The sequence below is a fragment of the Triticum urartu genome, chromosome 5, assembly GCF_003073215.2.
Source record: "Triticum urartu cultivar G1812 chromosome 5, Tu2.1, whole genome shotgun sequence".
NCBI classification, from domain to species: domain Eukaryota; kingdom Viridiplantae; phylum Streptophyta; class Magnoliopsida; order Poales; family Poaceae; genus Triticum; species Triticum urartu.
The window spans coordinates 565,240,604-565,259,170 of NC_053026.1; the positions used below are offsets into that span (position 1 = coordinate 565,240,604).

At 45.4% G+C, this 18,567-nt stretch overlaps 1 protein-coding gene across 2 annotated transcripts; it reads left to right on the plus strand.

Moving 5' to 3' along the window:
* Nucleotides 1–280: 280 nt before the first annotated feature.
* On the plus strand, nucleotides 281–6,739 carry LOC125510780 (calmodulin-binding protein 60 B-like). Of its 2 annotated transcripts, none has more exons than XM_048676045.1 (14): nucleotides 281–828; nucleotides 958–1,009; nucleotides 1,101–1,222; nucleotides 2,222–2,273; nucleotides 2,363–2,415; nucleotides 2,560–3,035; nucleotides 3,710–3,870; nucleotides 4,240–4,428; nucleotides 5,076–5,208; nucleotides 5,334–5,447; nucleotides 5,576–5,703; nucleotides 5,787–5,891; nucleotides 6,014–6,089; nucleotides 6,379–6,739. In XM_048676045.1, exons 1-14 carry the CDS (start codon nucleotides 725–727, stop codon nucleotides 6,435–6,437), a joined length of 1,824 nt encoding a protein of 607 aa, XP_048532002.1. In that variant the 5' UTR covers nucleotides 281–724; the 3' UTR covers nucleotides 6,438–6,739. The 2 variants fall into 2 exon arrangements, with proteins under 2 accessions (XP_048532002.1, XP_048532001.1); XM_048676044.1 differs by having other exon boundaries at nucleotides 282–828; nucleotides 6,376–6,735.
* The last annotated feature ends 11,828 nt before the right edge of the window (nucleotides 6,740–18,567 follow it).

Consider the following 18,567-nt stretch of genomic DNA (forward strand, 5'->3'; position numbering starts at 1 on the left):
AACCGGGACTAAAGGGGAGCCTTTGGTCCCGGTTCAGGCCACCAACCGGGACCAATGGTGGTGGGCCAGGAGCGAGGCCCATTGGTTCCGGTTCGTCCCACCAACCGGGACCAATGGCCCACGTGGTACGGCCGGCCCCATGGGCTCACGAACCGGGACCAATGCCCACATTAGAACCGGGACTAATGGGCTGAGCCGGCCTGGATCATAGCCCTGTTTTCTACTAGTGCGCGTTACTTTGCTGTTGTTGTTGTTGTTGTTGTTGTTGCTCTAAGGTATAGTGGTTGTTTCTTCTTTTTACCTTATAATATGAATCATACGTGCCAATTTTTAGTAGAGAAATGATGTTGCAGCATAGCTGAAAGGTGACCAGGTTGGGTGGGTTAAAAACGCGTGGCTGCACGTACGTAGGCGCCCGAAGCTGTTGAAATCTCTGGGCACTTGACACTTGACGCGGCATGCCCGCTCGCGCGAGCCCATTGGCTCTCCATATATAATCTTCACGACGACCATTCGCCATCAGCTACTCCCCTACACGGATCCACAGTCCACACCACCCCGCGCACCTCTCACCGCCGCAGTGCCACGCGCTTCCCCAACCCCAGCACCCCCGGCTACCACCGGCCGTCGCCATTTTCTCTCCACCCGCTGCTGAACTGCTAGCTAGCTATTCCACCGCCGCAGCTCCCCGTGTCCGCGCCTCACCCGCGAAAGCAAGCGCGTGATGGCGGCGCAAAAGCGGCCGCTGGAGGCCGTCGCGGCGGAGCAGGAGGCGCCGCGGTCGCCGAGGAAGCGGCTGCGCCAGACGGTGCTCCTCGTGATGCGGCTGTGAGTGCCTCCCCCTCCCCCAACTAGCCGTTGGTCTCCTCTTTTGCCGTGCACTCGGTCGGGTCCTCCTCTTGCTTCCTCGATTTGAACTCACCATTCGCGGTTGCTTCGCCCGGATCCGCGCCGCAGGGAGAGGAGGAGGGCCAGAGCGGCCACCGTCGGGCAGATGGTTCGCCAGCAGGTGAGGCGATTCCCTGTTCCCCCCGCAATTCGATTTTACTCCCATAACTGACAAGTTTGGTGGGTCTCGATCTGTTTTCGTCGTGCGCCAGGCGCAGCTCGACAGGGCAAAACTGTTTGTGTTTCTCATGCTGCTCGCCTCGCGCCTTTGCTCCGTGGAGAGGCTCCTTCAGCAGCTCCGCAACCTACTGACGGGGCAGATTGGTGCTTTTAGGTATGCTTATTTTGCATTCTGCAAGCACATTATCCATGTCAGAGTTGACGTAGTACCACTACCATGTTAGGATATTTGGATCAGCATGAATATTGACTATTGAGATTCCCTCCTAAAACTAACTAGTACTGTATGAAAGAATAAAGGAGCTGCACATTTTTTAGGAAAGTAGCAACTCAAGTGCTGGCATGCTTTTCTGGGAGCTGCCATTTTTTATCCTCTGATGAGGAATAAGCATCCATCCTTTGGTCTTTCTGACAAGATTGCTGTTGGCAACATAACAACTCATATTTTTGGAAACTTGACAGGCATACTACTTTTCCTGGTTCAGGTTATCAAGTCATATTCATGGTGTGTCAGTAAATAAATCATGGATTTGTTCTTCTTTCAGTAATCATAACGCTCAAAATATATGGAGATGGTCTCACTCTCTAGTAGTCTGTTTATTGACTATTCAACTACGGACGTCATGGATAAATGTGTCCTTCGTTCGATTAATTGATTTTATCTCTGGCTGTGTATTATTTCGTATCCAGTAGATCTTTCATGGTAATCCAGACAATATACAGTTCGATCATGGATCTTGTTGTACAGTAACAACTCAAGTGTTTGCTTGCTTTCCGCGAAATGCAATTTTTACCCTCTGATGAGAAATAAACAGCCATCCTTTTGTCTTCTTTCACAAGATTGCTTCTTGGCAACATAAGAACTTATATTTTTGGAAATGAAAACTTGACAAAATGACAAGCATAGTACCATTTCAATTTCAGATTATCGAATTATATTCATGGAGTGTGAATAAATCATGAATTTTGTTCTTTGTTCACTAATCATAACCACGTACATAAAATATTTGGATCTGCAAGGATTTAACCAGCATAGTACCATTTCAAGTTCAGATTGCTCTAGGATTCGAGTGCTGTGGATGTGATGGATAAATGCTTCCTTGGTTAATTCATTATTTTTACCTCTTGTTGTGTATTGTTTTGTCTCCAATAGATCTTTGACGGTATCCATACAAGATCCAATTCGACCAATTGTACAGACAGAGGTTAGTATCTGGATCTTTATCTGTGTAATATGCCTTTATTTGCATGCATGCACTCTATTCTAACTCCTTTTTGCTATGTCATGAAATAGATGCAGGGACGACAAGCAGCCTCGCTTCCTAATGACATTTCTGAGCCTCCCAGGTTTCTGCCATCTTATCTTTCCCACCGTATATGTTTTTTGATTCATGTCATGATACTTACTGTCAAACCAAGTATTCTCTTTCTACATAATCTGGCAAGTTTCCTTCTGTTACTGTCTCACTCTCATCTTATTTGAAAATTTAGGCAGATACCGGAAGGTTTTCCTGAAACTGGAGGCAACACTCGAGTCAAACTGCGCTTTGTCGATGTTGACAGACCAGAAGATCCTATTTACACTGGTTCTCCAGTACAATGGCTGAATAAGAAAGATGCTAGGGTAGCAGTATTTGAAAATGATAGGCAAATCACGCAGGGCGTCCTTTCTAAATTGCAAATTGAGATTTTAGCAGTCCATGCTGAATTCTTTACTGAGCGAGGACAAGCGGACTTCACCAAAGAGGAATTCAACAAGCAGATATGTATACATAAGGGGAATGAGTCAGTCTTGACCACTGTTAATCTACCAAATGGTGCGGCCTATATTGGTTCCGTCATATTTACAGAGAGCTCCCAGAGGAAAAGGTTAAGATTGACAGCACGAGTGAAAGGACAGGATCTTGATGTCAGAGTTCAAGAAGCAATCACTGATCCTTTTGTTGTCAAAGTCGGCCGAAGTAAACGTGAGTATATCCAATTGTCCATTCTGAACATCAAACCTTTTTAACTATATTACATGGAAATTTTAGTACACTCTGTAATTTTCTCATTCAATGAAACATTTACTGTTTGCATAGTTGGCAGAAGAACATGCTTGCTGATTTTAAGTAAAAAAATGTTAAAGCACATATCATATCTTTCAGAAACTTTTATGGTCTTGTGCAGTGACATTATTTTATTTGAAAATATGAAGTCCTAGCACTAAATGTTCTACTTTGAGAAGGGAATGTTCCGGCACAAAGTTCGGTTCAAAAAGGAGATGCTCAGGCGCCTCGCCTATGGCATAAACGGAAGTCTAGGACTAGACGGGCCAAGCAAGAAATCGTCAACTCCAGTGAGAGATCAGGCCATATTGCACTGACGGCCTATGGTACTCAAATACACCATGATAGTCAAAACTGTATGACCACCTAAGCGAAGGCCAATCACCTCACCTATGCCTAGCGCTATTTTGAACCTGGCAAAACTGTATGAAGTACTGTCACTTAGATTTGGGAGTTGGACCGTACTTTTCTTGGGTCATTACATATTTTGTTTTGAGTCATCTATTAGGTCGTAGATTAATAATAAGCATGGTGAACCAATTGCATATTAGCAATCTTGTCTTAACACATCCAATATTTTTGTTTACTTTCAGAAAACAGAAAGAGTTATCCTCCATCTAAAGAAGAAGCGGTATACCGTTTGGAGAAGATTTCCCTAAAGGGAAAACATTGTACTATCCTTGCTGAAAAAAATATTACTACGGTGAAGCAATTCATGCGTCATTATTACAGAGATGAATCTGGTCTCCAAAAGGTAAATATACAGTTATAGTAATTATGTTTCTACAAGCTTCAGCGTTTCAAATTACTTGCAATAGATATTAGTTAATACTCCCTCCATTTCTAAATATAAGTCTTTTTAGACATTTCAAATAGACTACAACATACGGATGTATATAGACATATTTTAGAGTGTAGATTCACTCATTTTGCTCCGTATGTAGTCGTTTATGGGAATCTCTAGAAAGACTTATATTTGGGAACAGAGGGATAATTGTCATGGATCGGAAATAAAATATCCCGCATCTCCTAGGATTAACTTTGACTACATGCAATGCTATATGTATTCATGTGCACTACATGTAATTAAATGCTAAGTCAACTCTTTATTTCTGGCAATTAGCTTCTTGACATGAAGGAGGATTGGAGTACCTTGATTAAACATGCCACCACGTCTGATCCTGGGCTTGAGATCTATTCTTTTATTGTTGAGGAAAATACTGAACTCTTATTCAATGATTTCTATAATCTTGTTGGTATGATGATCAGTGGATTATATTTTCCTGTCAATTGCCTTGATCAGTTTCAGCAGGTATTCTTTTGACACTGTTCCATTTCCATCACAATTAGGCTGTTGATTTACTAAGATAACAGTACTCTGGCAATTATCCCTGAAATGTTGTCACGGTTACAAGGTTTATAGCAAGATTTACGTTTGGAAATTATACTGCTTCCTAATGTCATTGTGAATAGCTATTGACTAACCTAACTCTGGCATTGCTGAACTAAAACAGGGCAAATGATGTTATTGTACGTAAGTTAGGACCAAGGCATGGATTCTAAACAAATTCTTATGTCGAGCCTCTGTTTTTACTGCAAAGTTTATTTTTACCTAAGCATATGCATTGGTGATGAAGAATGTGTAGTTGTTCAATTAGTATTTTTCTTTTTGTTTCCGATATCTAGAAACCTAGAAGAAATATATAGAGCAGTTGGATTGCCACCTTCCGGGAGGATCTAACCACCACCCTAGTGCACTTAGTTGAAAATCCTTAAAATGATGAGAGAAAATATAAACACTATTGTCACCAAAAGATTGGCATCCTACTTTCCTTTTTGATGATTAGATGGTTTCATAAAGGTTTGAGCATTGATGCCTCTCTGTACACAAAACAATAAGTAAAAGCATGTGCTTGCACATTATGACGGTGATGACATAAATAAAATATTCTTTTACAGATTAAAGTGAACAACTGGAAAATGTCTACGTATAAGAAATTTGACGAGCGGGAGAACTCAGGGGGTCTTACCCCTGATTACTTCATGACCGATGGCATCCCTGTCCGTGCAATGCCTCTGAACAATGATGCAGGTACTTCTGTACAAGCTAGAACCAAATTGCAATATCCTAATGACATGGCTGCACGACAAGGTTTACTTTGTTCCATTGCTGATCTTTGTTGCGCTACATGTTTCTCTAAATTCAACTTATTGCAGAATTTGGTGATCAGCATCCACTGAATGGGTTCTCACGGGCCGCAGTCCTGTCAAACAATGACGCTGGCCCATCAAACCAAGGAGCACTGCCCGTTCCACAACACACGTATCAAGGTCAATATTAAACACCTGCATAGTTTTGTATCACACATCCTCCATAATGTAATTGCTGCTCCATCGCATTAAAATTAGTATTATTGTTATTATTGCTTATGGTAGTCTTGGGTATCAACTTGCTGTAGGACTTGGCCAGCACAATCCTTCTGTGCCACAGAATGGAGCTCCTTACTCTCTGCACCAGGGAAATATCTTAAATGATCAGGGACCATTATCAGCACAGTCCACTATTCCGCCCCACAATTTTTCACCAGTAAGTAAAGTTACCTATGGCACAATCAAAAATTCCATCCTGCAATTTTTCATTGACAACCTGAATTGTTTCATGGATGCTAGGTTCCACAGGATGACATGATCGCAGGTGCAAATCAAACTGACCAGAGAACCCCTTCACTTGACCCTGTTCTGGCTGACATGTCCAGTGGGTTTTCCCCAGTTCCAGTATGTGTTCCTTTGAATAAGTATCTTCGTACTGACTGAAGTACAATATATCAGTATGTAGCAGTCATATGGCTTTAGCCTTTTTTCCTTTTGTTATGTCATGATGGTGTTTGTTGTTGCAGTTCGAGGACTACAGCAGCCTGGATGTAACCGACTATCTGAATCTGACAGACTATGGCATTGCACCAGCTAATGACGGTATGCAATTTTGAATTTTCAATACCCATGGTGACCACAATGAAAAGCCGATAACTTATGCAATTTTCAATGCCGGAGCGATAACCTCTGTTGCAATCATCTTCTACAATCAGAACTCTTCCCATTTCAATCTAGGATGATATTAAATTGATGTTTACCTTCATAAAATCTGGAGTGTGTATGCTTGGCTGATGACTACCAAACTGTTGCTTAAAGTCAAATTTGGGCCTGGATTTAAGATGTTCCTCTCGATCCGTGCGCTAATGCTGTGTTTCCTTCATTTCAGCAGAACTGCCGAATCCCAACAGCCCATCTGATGGTTATGGACATGATGGCGGCAACCAGTGATAGATTAAACCTGAGACCGCTGCAACAGGCTTTCCTCTACTAGACTAAACATGATGGTGGCAGTCGCTGATTACAGTATTCAGTGTGATTAAACATTTCGTCTGTAAATATTGATAGTGCTGTGAGTTCTAATAGGCAATATTGGTCAGTAATTGCTGAATTTGCTATTGGTTGTAAATAGACATTTGGCTTGTATTCTTAAAAGCAAACCTTTCAGAACAAGAAAACATGTGGCTTGTATTGAATACCTAGAGCGAATATTCATATCGATTGACGAACTTCGTCCAATCCTCTTAATCCATCCTTGATCCTTTTCTAAGTTGCAGAACTTGCTTGGTATAATCCTGCTAATCCATCCTTTAATTTTCTAAGTTGATTTCTTCCTATGTGTGTTCACACATTTTCACTCATATATACAGTATGCTGTGCAGATTAGAATAGTTGTAGAAGATTTCAGTTTGTTAAATACCACAGAGCTTCCATTCCTCCTGCACCAAGGCCACACAGATCGACACCACAATCTCTCATCCTCAGCTGCCCCATCTGCGACTGCGAAAGCAAGCAAGAACACAAGATGCATCAGTTAGTTGAGCCATGGTATACAGAGATGCGGGGCAGAGCACATTAATTCAGGCACGGATGCAGAGTTCACCTGAGTTGGGACTGACTGACTAGCCGATGTCGGCACCGTCGTCGACGAAGGTCGCCGTTGATGCTCGGGATAGATATCGATCAGACCGTGTTCTGGGCTGAAGCTTTTGGTCAAGATCTCAGAAGGAGACGCTTCGACCTGGCGAGATCCCGGCTCTCATTGCTGCTCTCTCTGAGATGGATCTCATCTCGAGATGCAAATCTGTTGTGGAAAAGCAGCTGCAAACTAGGTGATGTGAGTACGACCAACCTAATGCATAGGAACGAGTACAGATCCCATTTTCTCTACTCCTGCGCGGGGGTGTTGATCGGGACTTATACGTGGTGTAAACAAGTCTTCTTATGCGCCAGCGGTCAAGTTCAGAGTGCTCAAGTCTAATCACCCGTGCGAATCATAGTTTGCCAAACGGCTTACAGCTTTCTCACAGCACCTAGTTTGCAGCTGCTTTTCCGCGACAGATTTCCCACAGCAGCTTTCAGAAAATCCACAGACCAACCAAACACCACCTTTAAAAAAATTAGAGGAGAAACGCTGTTTTAGTAGAACTTTGTACTAAAGCAGCGAAAATTAATTTGGATCGAAGGAAGTAGTTATTGTTAAGACCGAAAAATAAAACAAACGTGTGAAGCACGTGTTGTGCATCAGAGTGTTTTTTTTCCTGAACTCATGTCTTCTTGGTTATTTTACTACCTTTTCAATGTGCTGCTTATTTTCCTTAATAATTATCATATCTCACGTGTCCTTTTGGGTGTTTTCCTTCATGACAAGCGGGGCCTGCATGGGTTGAGAGAGCGTGTGCTAATGACGCAGCACTATTTGACTGGTTAATAGAGTGTAACATAGATGAAATACAAAGCCCTGAGTGGAAAGATGCTCCACAATGATTGTGACTGCCCTCATCACCCCATCCCCTCGCCCCCTCGCGGCTGACTGAAATCTCCGTCAGCACGACCTTCAAGGACGGTAGCGGCGAGGCTCCCTCCTCAATCTACCCCTCAGTTGTTGGTGCGCCTCTTCCTACCGAGCGACGCCGTCGTGCTCTCCATTGGTTCCTTGGTGGTTGCGTCTTGGTGTTGCCATTTTCGCCGGCGTTGCTCCACCCCTTCTTCGGACGGAGCACCGTCGGTATGTGGCCTCGTGCTGTCAGATCTGACGGTTGCATCCGACATTTGGATAGCCCTATGACCAGCTTCGAGAGGCTGAGCTTGCGGGTCTTAAAAATGACCAAGTCACCATAGACGTCTCCCTATCGATGAGAATATCGCCTCCCACTGGGGGAAATATTTGTCCTTTATCAGAGACCAAAGCGCCACCCTTGTGTTTGATTCCTGGTGGAGGACCACCATCATCCTAACCATTCAACCACATATTAGTTCTCACAAGATCCGAATGTTGACGTCCAATTCGTTGTGCCATTTAATCTTTCCAATTGGCTAGTTCATTAAGCTTCATCTTACTTTTTTACTGTCTTCACAAAAAGAATCCTTTTAATTTTTTTACTAGTGAAGAAAGAACTTAGTACTTATAGTCGTGGCTAGGTGCAGTGGCCCCATCCCTATTCAAAACAATGAAGAAAATTTACTATGCATGGCTTAGATAAGTAATAAATCAATTCTTTGCCCTTCTAGTTGTTCATATTTTCGCTTTGGCCCCCCTTAGATTCCTGTCAAGTTCCGCCACTGGCTAGGTGGTCTACGAATCTAGATGTAATTTATTTTATTTCTGGTGTTCTTTATAGTGCGATGATTGAAGATGAATAGATTAGAAATTTCTCGAAAAAAAAGAGAGAAAGAACTTACGGGTTGTATTCTGCAAGGCTAGCGAAGAAAAGTCTCAAGGGGGGAAAAATGCTCGAAGCTCCGTTCAACTTTCCAGGAAGAATGTATTATTTGTTTATTTTTAAAAAATGCTCGAATCTTCCTCCGTTGGAGGATTTGGAGCCGAGCTAGCTCTAGCCTCTAGGTAATCTCGACTCGATGAAATATGTAAAGTCAGACCAAAAGTTGCCGAGAACATCCCCAGAAAACCCCACGGAAACAGGATGGAAAATGAAGAGAAACCCCCCGTCCTACGCAGCAGCGCAGTCCAGTCTTCTCCTCCTGTCCCCACGCGGTTCGCTTTAATCTCTCCGGATTATCTTCTATTTACAGTTTAGTAGTAGATGGAAGCATCGCAGGGATTTCCGCGTCCGATCCGCGCGCGCGCGCAGTCGGCGCGGCGTCTCCGTCGTTCACACATGACTTGTACTCCGTATCCTTCATGGCGGCTTTTGCTATCTCTCTATATATCATGCCTCCCTCCATCTTCAGTTCTTCATGTTCGCGCGCTTCAGACACTGTAGCATCTCCCTCGTCCCGTCAGCTCCCACGCCATTGTTGTTTGTTCCGGGAGGATGATTCACCAGGCTAGTCCGATCGGATCAGTGTGGATGGCCATCGTCTTCTGCAGGTGGTACCTTTTTGCGAGTTCTGCATTTCGTGTTCGTAACGATCTCTGTATTTTTCTCGACGCAGGACGACGGACGGACGAAGACGACCTGACCAGCCAGCCATATGGCAGTGTAAGTGTGTCCTCTGATGTTATCGAAGAGAATGTAATAATACAGGATTGATCTGATCATAAGTTCAAAACAAGTCGGGTGCTTAATTATGTCCAAGCGAAGAGGGTTCTGTTCTGCCTGTGCTGGTACATGCTTGACCAAAACGTCTGAAGACAGAACGAGCTGACAGTCACCCACACCCACTCCCACTCTCATTTTTGGATGTTCTTTTGAAATGCACTCTCATGCTTTTAACAGAACGGAAGGGCAAAAGATGAGACTTGAATATGGTTCCCCGGAAGTTAATGATAAGGATATTAGGGCCGGTTAGGATGTTAATTAGTGACTCTTGTACATGAACATAACGGTAGTAGTAAACGGCGAAATATTTCCTACGGATATTCGGTATGTAACCCTAGAAGTGGACCATTTGATGACATCCGACGTGAGGGGATGAGCGGTGGGAGGAGTTGGAAAGCAACAATAGCGAGATGAAGAAGAGTAAGAAGTTCTGGCCTCTCTTCTTCTCTGTCACATCTACTTCACCAACTATAGTAAACGAGGAGCCACATCCTGAAGTTGCGATGCCGGGAGCAAAATAGCCGGCATACATGAACACGCAAGTTTGCAACTCGCCTCTTTCCAGGGACCAAGAGGATGCGTTGCCGCCACTGCTGCCGGGAAGCAGGAACCAAGAAGATCCACTGTCGCCACGAATTACGGAATGAGAAGTCTCCACCGCAAATTAGTGCCACCTCCGCAGATGCCACGTTCGAGCGTAACACTTCCCTCACAACCGCAACGACATGTCCACCACCAAGATATGTTGGGGCCGCCGCCTTTGTGTCCAACCTCCATCGATGTGCTTTTTGTCCAGGTCCACCTCGACGCTCTAGCTGCTAAGACTCCTACAACGCAGAAGGGAAAGAGACGGCGATAGGGGCTAGGGTTTTGACTCGACCACCGCTGGGAGAGACTCGGGTTTACATCTGCTCTATATGAGAAAATTTCTAATTCTAAATTTACATCTGTCTTATTCGATGTAATGGGTTGCATTTGTCCATGGATCATTCTAGTTGCCACATGTGTCTTTCAATATAAGCATGGTAACTCTATAAAAAATCTTATAAATTGTTTGTGAAGTATATAATAGATAACTTTATCTTATATACTATTTGATCTCCTCTGTTTACTTTATAATACAATCCTATGTTTCATCATTCTATAGAATGTTGGACCATGGTATTATGCTCTAGTGACAGGCGGTTTCATCTGAAATGACATTGCACACATAATATAAACTATCATGTCATTTTACATCATTCAAAGCAAAATTGACCATCATCGGGGTTGGGTTGCTAAAATATGTGCATTTGCTAAAGTTTAGGTGACCATGATCTCCGCAAATCATAATTGACTGCTCAACTATGTGATTTCTTTGTGTTTCATAGAAAGCTCTCATCGGAGATGGGAGAGGGCGGTTTAGAGGGTTGGCCTTATCTAGTGGCAGCATTGTCAAACTTGACGACCATGACAACCCTCGGGAACAAAGGAAGAGAGTGTGGTAGCTGGGCATTAAAGGAGACATGGATTCTATTGTGTTTCCAGTGAAAATTAGGCAATTGTCATATAGGAGGTAGTCATAGAAATACTGAAATACATAGCAGTACCTAAGGTTATGCAAAAAAAAACAGACATTCCATTGGATTGAATCCCATGGTCGAGCAAAATTGGCTTCTACTTTTAAAAAAATTATGTAGTTAATGGAGAAGGCCTCCTTTTCCCCAATCCTAGCGCCCCTCTAGACTTCCTTTTTCTACTGACGAGGATGTTGATTCTCCTCGTGTAGGTATTGAGTGGGTTGGAGGGTGGGTTGTGGATCCTCGATGGTTGTGTTGTTTAGGTCCTAACCATGGCTAGGATTAGGTGTCCATTGGTGGCATCTAGGCGGTGGCGGTGGCGGTGTAGTGGAGTAGTCGGTCCTTCAAGTTTTGTCCTCATCTCGGTGGCAGCTCCACCATCAATGACAGGTTAGCGAGGAATCTCCCAAAGGATATGCGTGGTGTTTTGGCTCATTTGGATTGTGGCAGCAACCTCAACTCAAGTAATTCACAGTCCCTTTCGCTGCCTCGAAGACAAGGTCTGCGAGTAGGGTGTGCGAGACTAGGTTCCTCCTCTTTGTCTTATGTTATCGTGTGATGGTGCCACTCCTTAAAAGGATGATGATATAATGATGGGTCCATATGGAAGTCTTCACCGCGCGGGAAGGGTCTCGAATGGTGTTGGTTTAGTGATGCTTCTGCGATTGGTCTGGAAGGGCTTGGGTACAGGTTGGTCTATCGCTTGAGCTTGTTAATTCATGTTTTTGTTTTATTTTAGCAAGGTTAAAAAGAGGCCGTGCAATAAGGAGCTCAATGTCAACCATTGAGAACTTCTTGAAATGAAAAGTGAGGAGAGGTAAGTGTCATTGTCATCGGTTAAATTAGAGAGAATGAACGCCAAATGAGCCATACCAGAAAAAAAACATTCAACCTTTTTGGGGTAAGTTTCGTCGAACTTGTTGCGCGGGGGTGATGAGATCAGCAGCACTGCGTATGCGTAGCTGGCCGGCCGTGGCGCAAGCCCGAGAGACCTGCGGGCCACCACCAGCACCGGCACCCCGGCCCGAGCCCAACACCGTGGCGCGGCACGCGCAACGGTCTCTTGCCCCGCCCGTGTGTACGTGACGGAAGGTGACGAAGCTTCTCCACCTTGGCTTGGCCTCCTCCCTCCCTCTCCACTCTCCGTCTCCTATTTTTAAGCAGGGCAGCAGACAAGACAAGCGGCAACCTCCAACTCCAAGCTCGAAGCCCGCCCCCCAACCCCCACACCACAATCCCCATCACGGCATCAACATTCTTCCCAAATCTCCACGGCTCGGCCAGCCCGCCGCCGCCTCTCTCTCTCACGCCGCGCCCCACCCGACCGACGACCCCGCCCAGAGGCGCGTGATGGCGGCGCGCACGCACAAGCGGCCGCTCGCCGCCGTCGTGCCGGAGCCGGAGCAGGAGCAGGAGCAGGAGCAGGAGGCGGCCTGCTCCCCGAGCAAGCGGCTGCGGCGGGCGGGGCTCGTCGTCATGTGGCTGTGAGTACCTCCTCTTTTACCCTTCTCTCTCTCTCTCTCTCTCTCTCTCTCTCGATCATTCCATTGCTTCCACGGCCTGAAACTCACCGCTCGCGGCTGCTTCGCGCGGATCCGCGGTCCCGGCCGCCGCAGGGAGAAGGGGAAGGCCAGGGTGGTCACCATCGGCCAGATGGCGCAGATGCTTCGCCAGGTGAGCCCCATTCGCCGTGCCTCCCGCTCCCGGTTCCTGTCCCCGCATTTTTGGTCTCTCTCCCCGCCGTGCTCTGGTTTGGGCATGTATGCGGCGAGCGATAACTGACGGGTTCTGTGGGTTTTGAATTGTTTTCGTGCGACAGGCGCAGCACGACGTGGCAAATTCCATCATGGAGAGGCTGGAGAAATTGTTGGGACAGCATTTTGGTGCTTTCCAGAGGTACACCACACACATGCTCTCAAGCACAGATATATCCATGTATCGCGGTTCAGATGTTATACTCTGCTTAGAATTTTGGACCGGTGTAGGTAACGGTTTTCCCTCCTAGGAACTAGTAGTAGTTACACAACAATAGAGGAAATGCACATTTCAGCAAAGTAATGAACTAATGATTGAAGTGCTGACTTGCTTGCCAGTTTTTATCATCTAAAAAACACACGGCTATTTTCTCTTTCATAATAAGAATGCTATCAGCAACGCACGAGCTCATATAGAACGGAAAACTGGGCAATCATACTAGATACTACTTCATGTTCAGATAATCAAGTTGTATTCATGGAGTATGTATAAACCATGGATTTCCTCTTCTTTCATAATATCTCTGCAGGAGAGTGGATTCCCACTGGCACAGATCTTTGCAAACAATGTTGCTGGTCCTTCGAATCAAGAAACACCACCATTTGCACAGTACAGTTACGAACAGGTTACGCATCAAGGTAAATACTGAACACATGCCCAATTTTGTATCAAACATAGTCCATATTGTGAGTGATGCCTCAGTGCAAAAAGTATTATTATTGCTACTCACAGTTTTGACAATCAATTTGCTGTAGAACCATATCAGCAGCATCCTTTTATGCCATGCAACAGAATTCCTTCCTATCCGACCCAAGGAAACATTGATGGTACAGGATCATTCCCAGCATGGTCAATCAGCCCATCCCACAATTTTGCACCAGTAAGTAAAGATACTTGTGACAGAATCAACTATTCCATCCAACAATTCATTGCCAACTCAAATATTTCCTGGATGTAGGCTGAAGAGGAGAATTCAATGACTCGTGCAAATCTAACTGCCCAACACAATGGATACTCAAGCTCCTTGATGACTGCTGGTCCTGGTAATTTCTTGTCTTGTAACAGGCGTGCTTGCTATATCCAGTTTTTTTTAATGTGATAGTATAGGCAATGTTCTAGACATTCAAATCACTTCTCCATTATGCATTGTTGGGTCCTGATATGTTGGTGTTGGCACTTCCTCAGGTGGGGTTAGTCAGGGAACCTCTTCACTTAACCATGATCAGGCTGGCATCGTCAATGCGTCATATACAATGGAAGTATGTGCTTTTCTTTTTAATAAGTTGGATGTGTCATGGGAATTTTGCTTGAGAACAGATCAATTATCTTCTCTCAGGCCAATGTATATCAGTCTATGGCAATCACACGGCTTTAGATCTTTTCTCTCCGTCAAAGTCATGATGATGTTTGTTCTTGCATTTCCAGGAATTGCTAGGAGTAGCAGAAGCACATGTGGCAGATCAGGCCTTCATAGCAGCTAACAACGGTATGCGGTTTTTGATACCCATGATAACCATATATAGTTCTGTTGATATAAGCTAAGCTGCTAAATCACAGAGCTTGGCAATTTTAACTTCTGATGATGCAAATTGATGTTTACCTTCACAATAACCAAAGCGTATATGCTTGACTGATGACTACCATCCTACCAAACTGTTGAAACCCTGTCTGCTTAGAAGTTGAAATTGCCCTGATGGTGTATTTCTTTTATTTCAGCAGAACTGCCGAATTCTAACAACCAATCTAATGGTTATGAATATGATGGTGGCATCTGGTGATTGAACTTGAGACCACAGGAACAGACTTTCCTCTACCAGAGTAAACATGATGGTGGCAGCCGGTGATTCAAGTATTCTGTGTGATTCCATTTCAAAAAAAAAGTATTCTGTGTGATTAAGCATTTAGTTTGTAAAATATCAGCAGTGTTGTGAGTAGTAACAGACAATATTGTTTTGTATATTGCTGAATTTGCTATTGGTTGCGGTAGGCATTTGGTTTGTATTCTTAAAGAACAATCTTTAATCTTTTAGAAAAAGAGGGCACCTCGCTCTTCTTGAACACCGAGGAGCAAATATTCGCATTGCTGAACTTGGTGTAATCATGGTTAATCAATCTTTTTGCTGAGGTGAGTTACCTATGTATGACACATTTTCACTTTGTTTTGAGTTAATACGATTTTTTACCCCAATATACGCTTGTGAAAGATTTTACCCTCGAATCGGCATTCGGTCAATTGGTAGCCCCTAATTGAAAGATTCCTTCCACATTTTACCCCCATTCGATTTTTTTTCCCAAACGAGTTCTGACTAGGCTGCCACGTAGGCGTGTTCTTCTATTTTTGTGCTGATTTTCGTTTTGATTTTTTTTCTCCGCAAAAACCGGTTCAGATGTTTAGCTTGACATTTTGTCAAGCAGGCTGAGGGCGCCGTCAAAATTCCCGTGGCCGCCCATCACACTTCACACCTTCTTCGCCTCCTCACGGACAACATCCCTTAGGCACACGACGCCGGCGCACCTCCTCCCCGGCCTGCCGCCGCACTGTGCCAGGAGTAGGACGGCCGCGGTTTAGTTAGCACCGGCGGTTTGTGGCTGTGAAACGAGAGAAGTTGCAATTCGGCACACATCAAACCGATGGGCCGCGGTCATCTATTTATATGCAGAGAATACAAGGTCAAGTTGTTACAGATTGATCTGGGAAGATCACAACAGAATACATGTGTGCGCATCAAGCAAACTAAGATTCTAACTACCTAACTTGTTATCCACGTTGATGTATATCGGCTGTTTAACACACCCCCTCAGTCACAACCAGAGAGGTTGAGATTGTGTCTAAAGAGCTGAAGCTGCTGCACACCAACTGGCTTAGTTAGGCCATCTGCTAGCTGATCCTGCGTGGGAATAAATCGTATGTCCAGTGCCTTGCTTGCAACCCGTTCTCGAACAAAATGAAAGTCAACCTCAATATGCTTTGTCCGTGCATGAAACACAGAATTAGCAGAGAGATACGTGGCTCCAAGATTATCACACCAAAGCACTGGTGCACGCGACTGATATACTCCCAATTCTCCAAGCAAGGATTGTAGCCAGATGATTTCTGCTGTAGCATTTGCTAATGCCTTGTATTCTGCTTCAGTACTTGACCTTGCCACTGTAGCCTGCTTTCGTGAACTCCATGATATAAGATTGCTACCATAGAACACTGCAAAACCACTAGTGGAGCGTCTGTCATCAGAAGAGCTAGCCCAGTCAGCATCCGAGAATGCACTGACCAAGGAAGAAGTGGACTTGCGAATGCGAAGACCAGTATGCACAGAGTGTTGCACATATCTAAGGATCCTCTTAACTGCTGTCCAATGCTCATCTGTGGGCTCATGTAAAAACTGACAGACCTTGTTTACTGCAAAAGAGATGTCCGGGCGCGTCAGAGTGAGATACTGCAAAGCTCCAACCGTGCTACGGTACTTGGTGACGTCATCTGGAGACAGAAGAGAACCCCCTTCACGAGAGAGTTTATCAGTGACTGTCATGGGCGAGGTGGCTGGCTTACATTGACTCATTCCTGCTTTCGCAAGCAAATCAGCTGCATATTTCCCTTGAGACAGGACAAGATCCTCCCCTGATCGCCGCACTTCAATGCCCAAAAAAGAAGTGAAGATCACCAAGGTCCTTAAGAGGGAACTCAGAGTGAAGATCTGTGATCAGACGACTGACAGCTGAGGGTGATGAGCTAGTAACAATAATGTCATCCACGTAGACAAGCATAAACATGATAATATCACCAGAGTTGTACACAAAGAGTGAGGTATCAGCACGAGAAGGGACAAACCCCAATTCCTGGAGTCTGGAGCTGAGGCGTGAGTACCATGCACGAGGAGATTGTTTCAATCCATAAATTGCCTTGTCGAGCTTGCAGACATGATGCCGAAAACGTGAATCAACATACCCAGGTGGTTGTCGCATGAACACATCCTCTTCCAGAACGCCATGGAGGAATGCATTCTGGACATCAAGTTGCCGAAGGGCCCAGCCACGAGAAACTGCAAGAGACAAGACCAGACGAATGGTGGCAGATTTTACGACAGGACTGAAGGTATCCTCATAATCAACTCCGTAGCGCTGCTTGAAACCCTTCGCTACCAGTCGTGCTTTGTGACGCTCAACGGTACCATCAGCACGATGTTTGACGCGGAACACCCATTTGCAATCAATGAGATTACGGCCTGGTGCAGGAGGGACGAGATGCCACGTGTGATTGCGCTGGAGAGCCTGAAACTCCTCATGCATAGCTGCAGCCCAAGAGGGGTCAGCGAGAGCAGCCGAGATGCTTGCTGGAACCAAACCAGACGTAGTTGTAGCAGAGAAACCGCGTTTGCGCGTGTCGTACGGGACCGTACCATCCGTCCGGACGTATGGTTTGACGACCCCCGCCTGGGATCGTGTGCGCGGATGTGGGGTTGGCGAAAGCGTGGGTCGCTCCTCGACCAGTGCGGGCGCAGGTGACACCGGGGGCCCGCCATGAGCGAGCGCAGGCAGGCGCTGTGTTGGGGACGTGGGCGAGGCCGATTGGGCCGGTGGAGTGGAGGCCACCACAGAGGCGGGATCGCGCGTGGGCGCAGCTGAGGGCGCCTGGTTGTTGGAGCGCGGGGGCTGCGGCCCACTTGGAGACAGCGAGGTAGCCGTGGGATCCGCGCCTGTCGGCTGAGTGGAGGAGCCTGGCGAATCAGCACCGGGATCAGCGCCAACTGATCCTGCAACAGAAGCAGCGCGGGGATCCGAGCCGCCCGGATTTTTTGCACCCGTTTCCTGCACATGCGATGACGAAAAAATTGGCTGTGAAGCCGGATTAGTCCAAACAGGAGAAGGCAGGGTATCGCTAATTTCTGCATGTTGGTTACTAGGTTCCGTACGTTCCATAGCCTCTGGAGAGAAAACAAGGATTTGTTCCAGGATTTGGTTGGGTGTTTGCTTCGGTGTGTCAACAGAAAAAGGAAAGAGATTTTCATCAAAAATGACATCACGCGAGATATAAATGCGACCGGTAGAGACATGAAGACAGCGATACCCTTTATGCATCATGCTATAACCAATGAAAACACATCGCTTAGAGCGGAATTGAAGCTTTCGTTCATTGTAGGGACGAAGACAAAGCCAACATGCAGATCCAAAAGTGCGTAGGAAATTATAATCCGGTGCTTTTCCAAACAGCCGTTCTAGTGGAGTAGAATTTTTAATGGTACGAGTAGGAAGACGATTGATTAGAAAGCATGCTGTGAGAAAAGCTTCATCCCAAAACCGAAAGGGCATGGAGGCATGTGCAAGGAGGGTAAGACCTACATCGACTACATGGCGATGCTTGCGCTCTGCGGAGCCGTTTTGTTGATGAATGTGTGGGCAGGAGACATGATGTTCAATGCCAAGTTGACGAAAAAATGAGTTGAGTTTCTCATACTCACCCCCCCCCCAATCTGTTTGCATGCAAAGAATTTTGTGATTGAGTAGGCGTTCAACATGGACTTGAAATTCAAGGAAAACACGATAAACATC

What these genes read in the sequence shown, in the direction of transcription:
- LOC125510780 (XM_048676044.1), top strand. Translation starts at nt 725, where the DNA reads ATGGCGGCGCAAAAGCGGCCGCTGGAGGCCGTCGCGGCGGAGCAGGAG. An exon ending in ATGAATCTGGTCTCCAAAAG is followed by an intron (nt 3,871 to 4,239) that starts GTAAATATACAG and finishes TCTGGCAATTAG; the next exon opens with CTTCTTGACATGAAGGAGGA. An exon ending in CATTGCACCAGCTAATGACG is followed by an intron (nt 6,090 to 6,375) that starts GTATGCAATTTT and finishes CCTTCATTTCAG; the next exon opens with CAGAACTGCCGAATCCCAAC.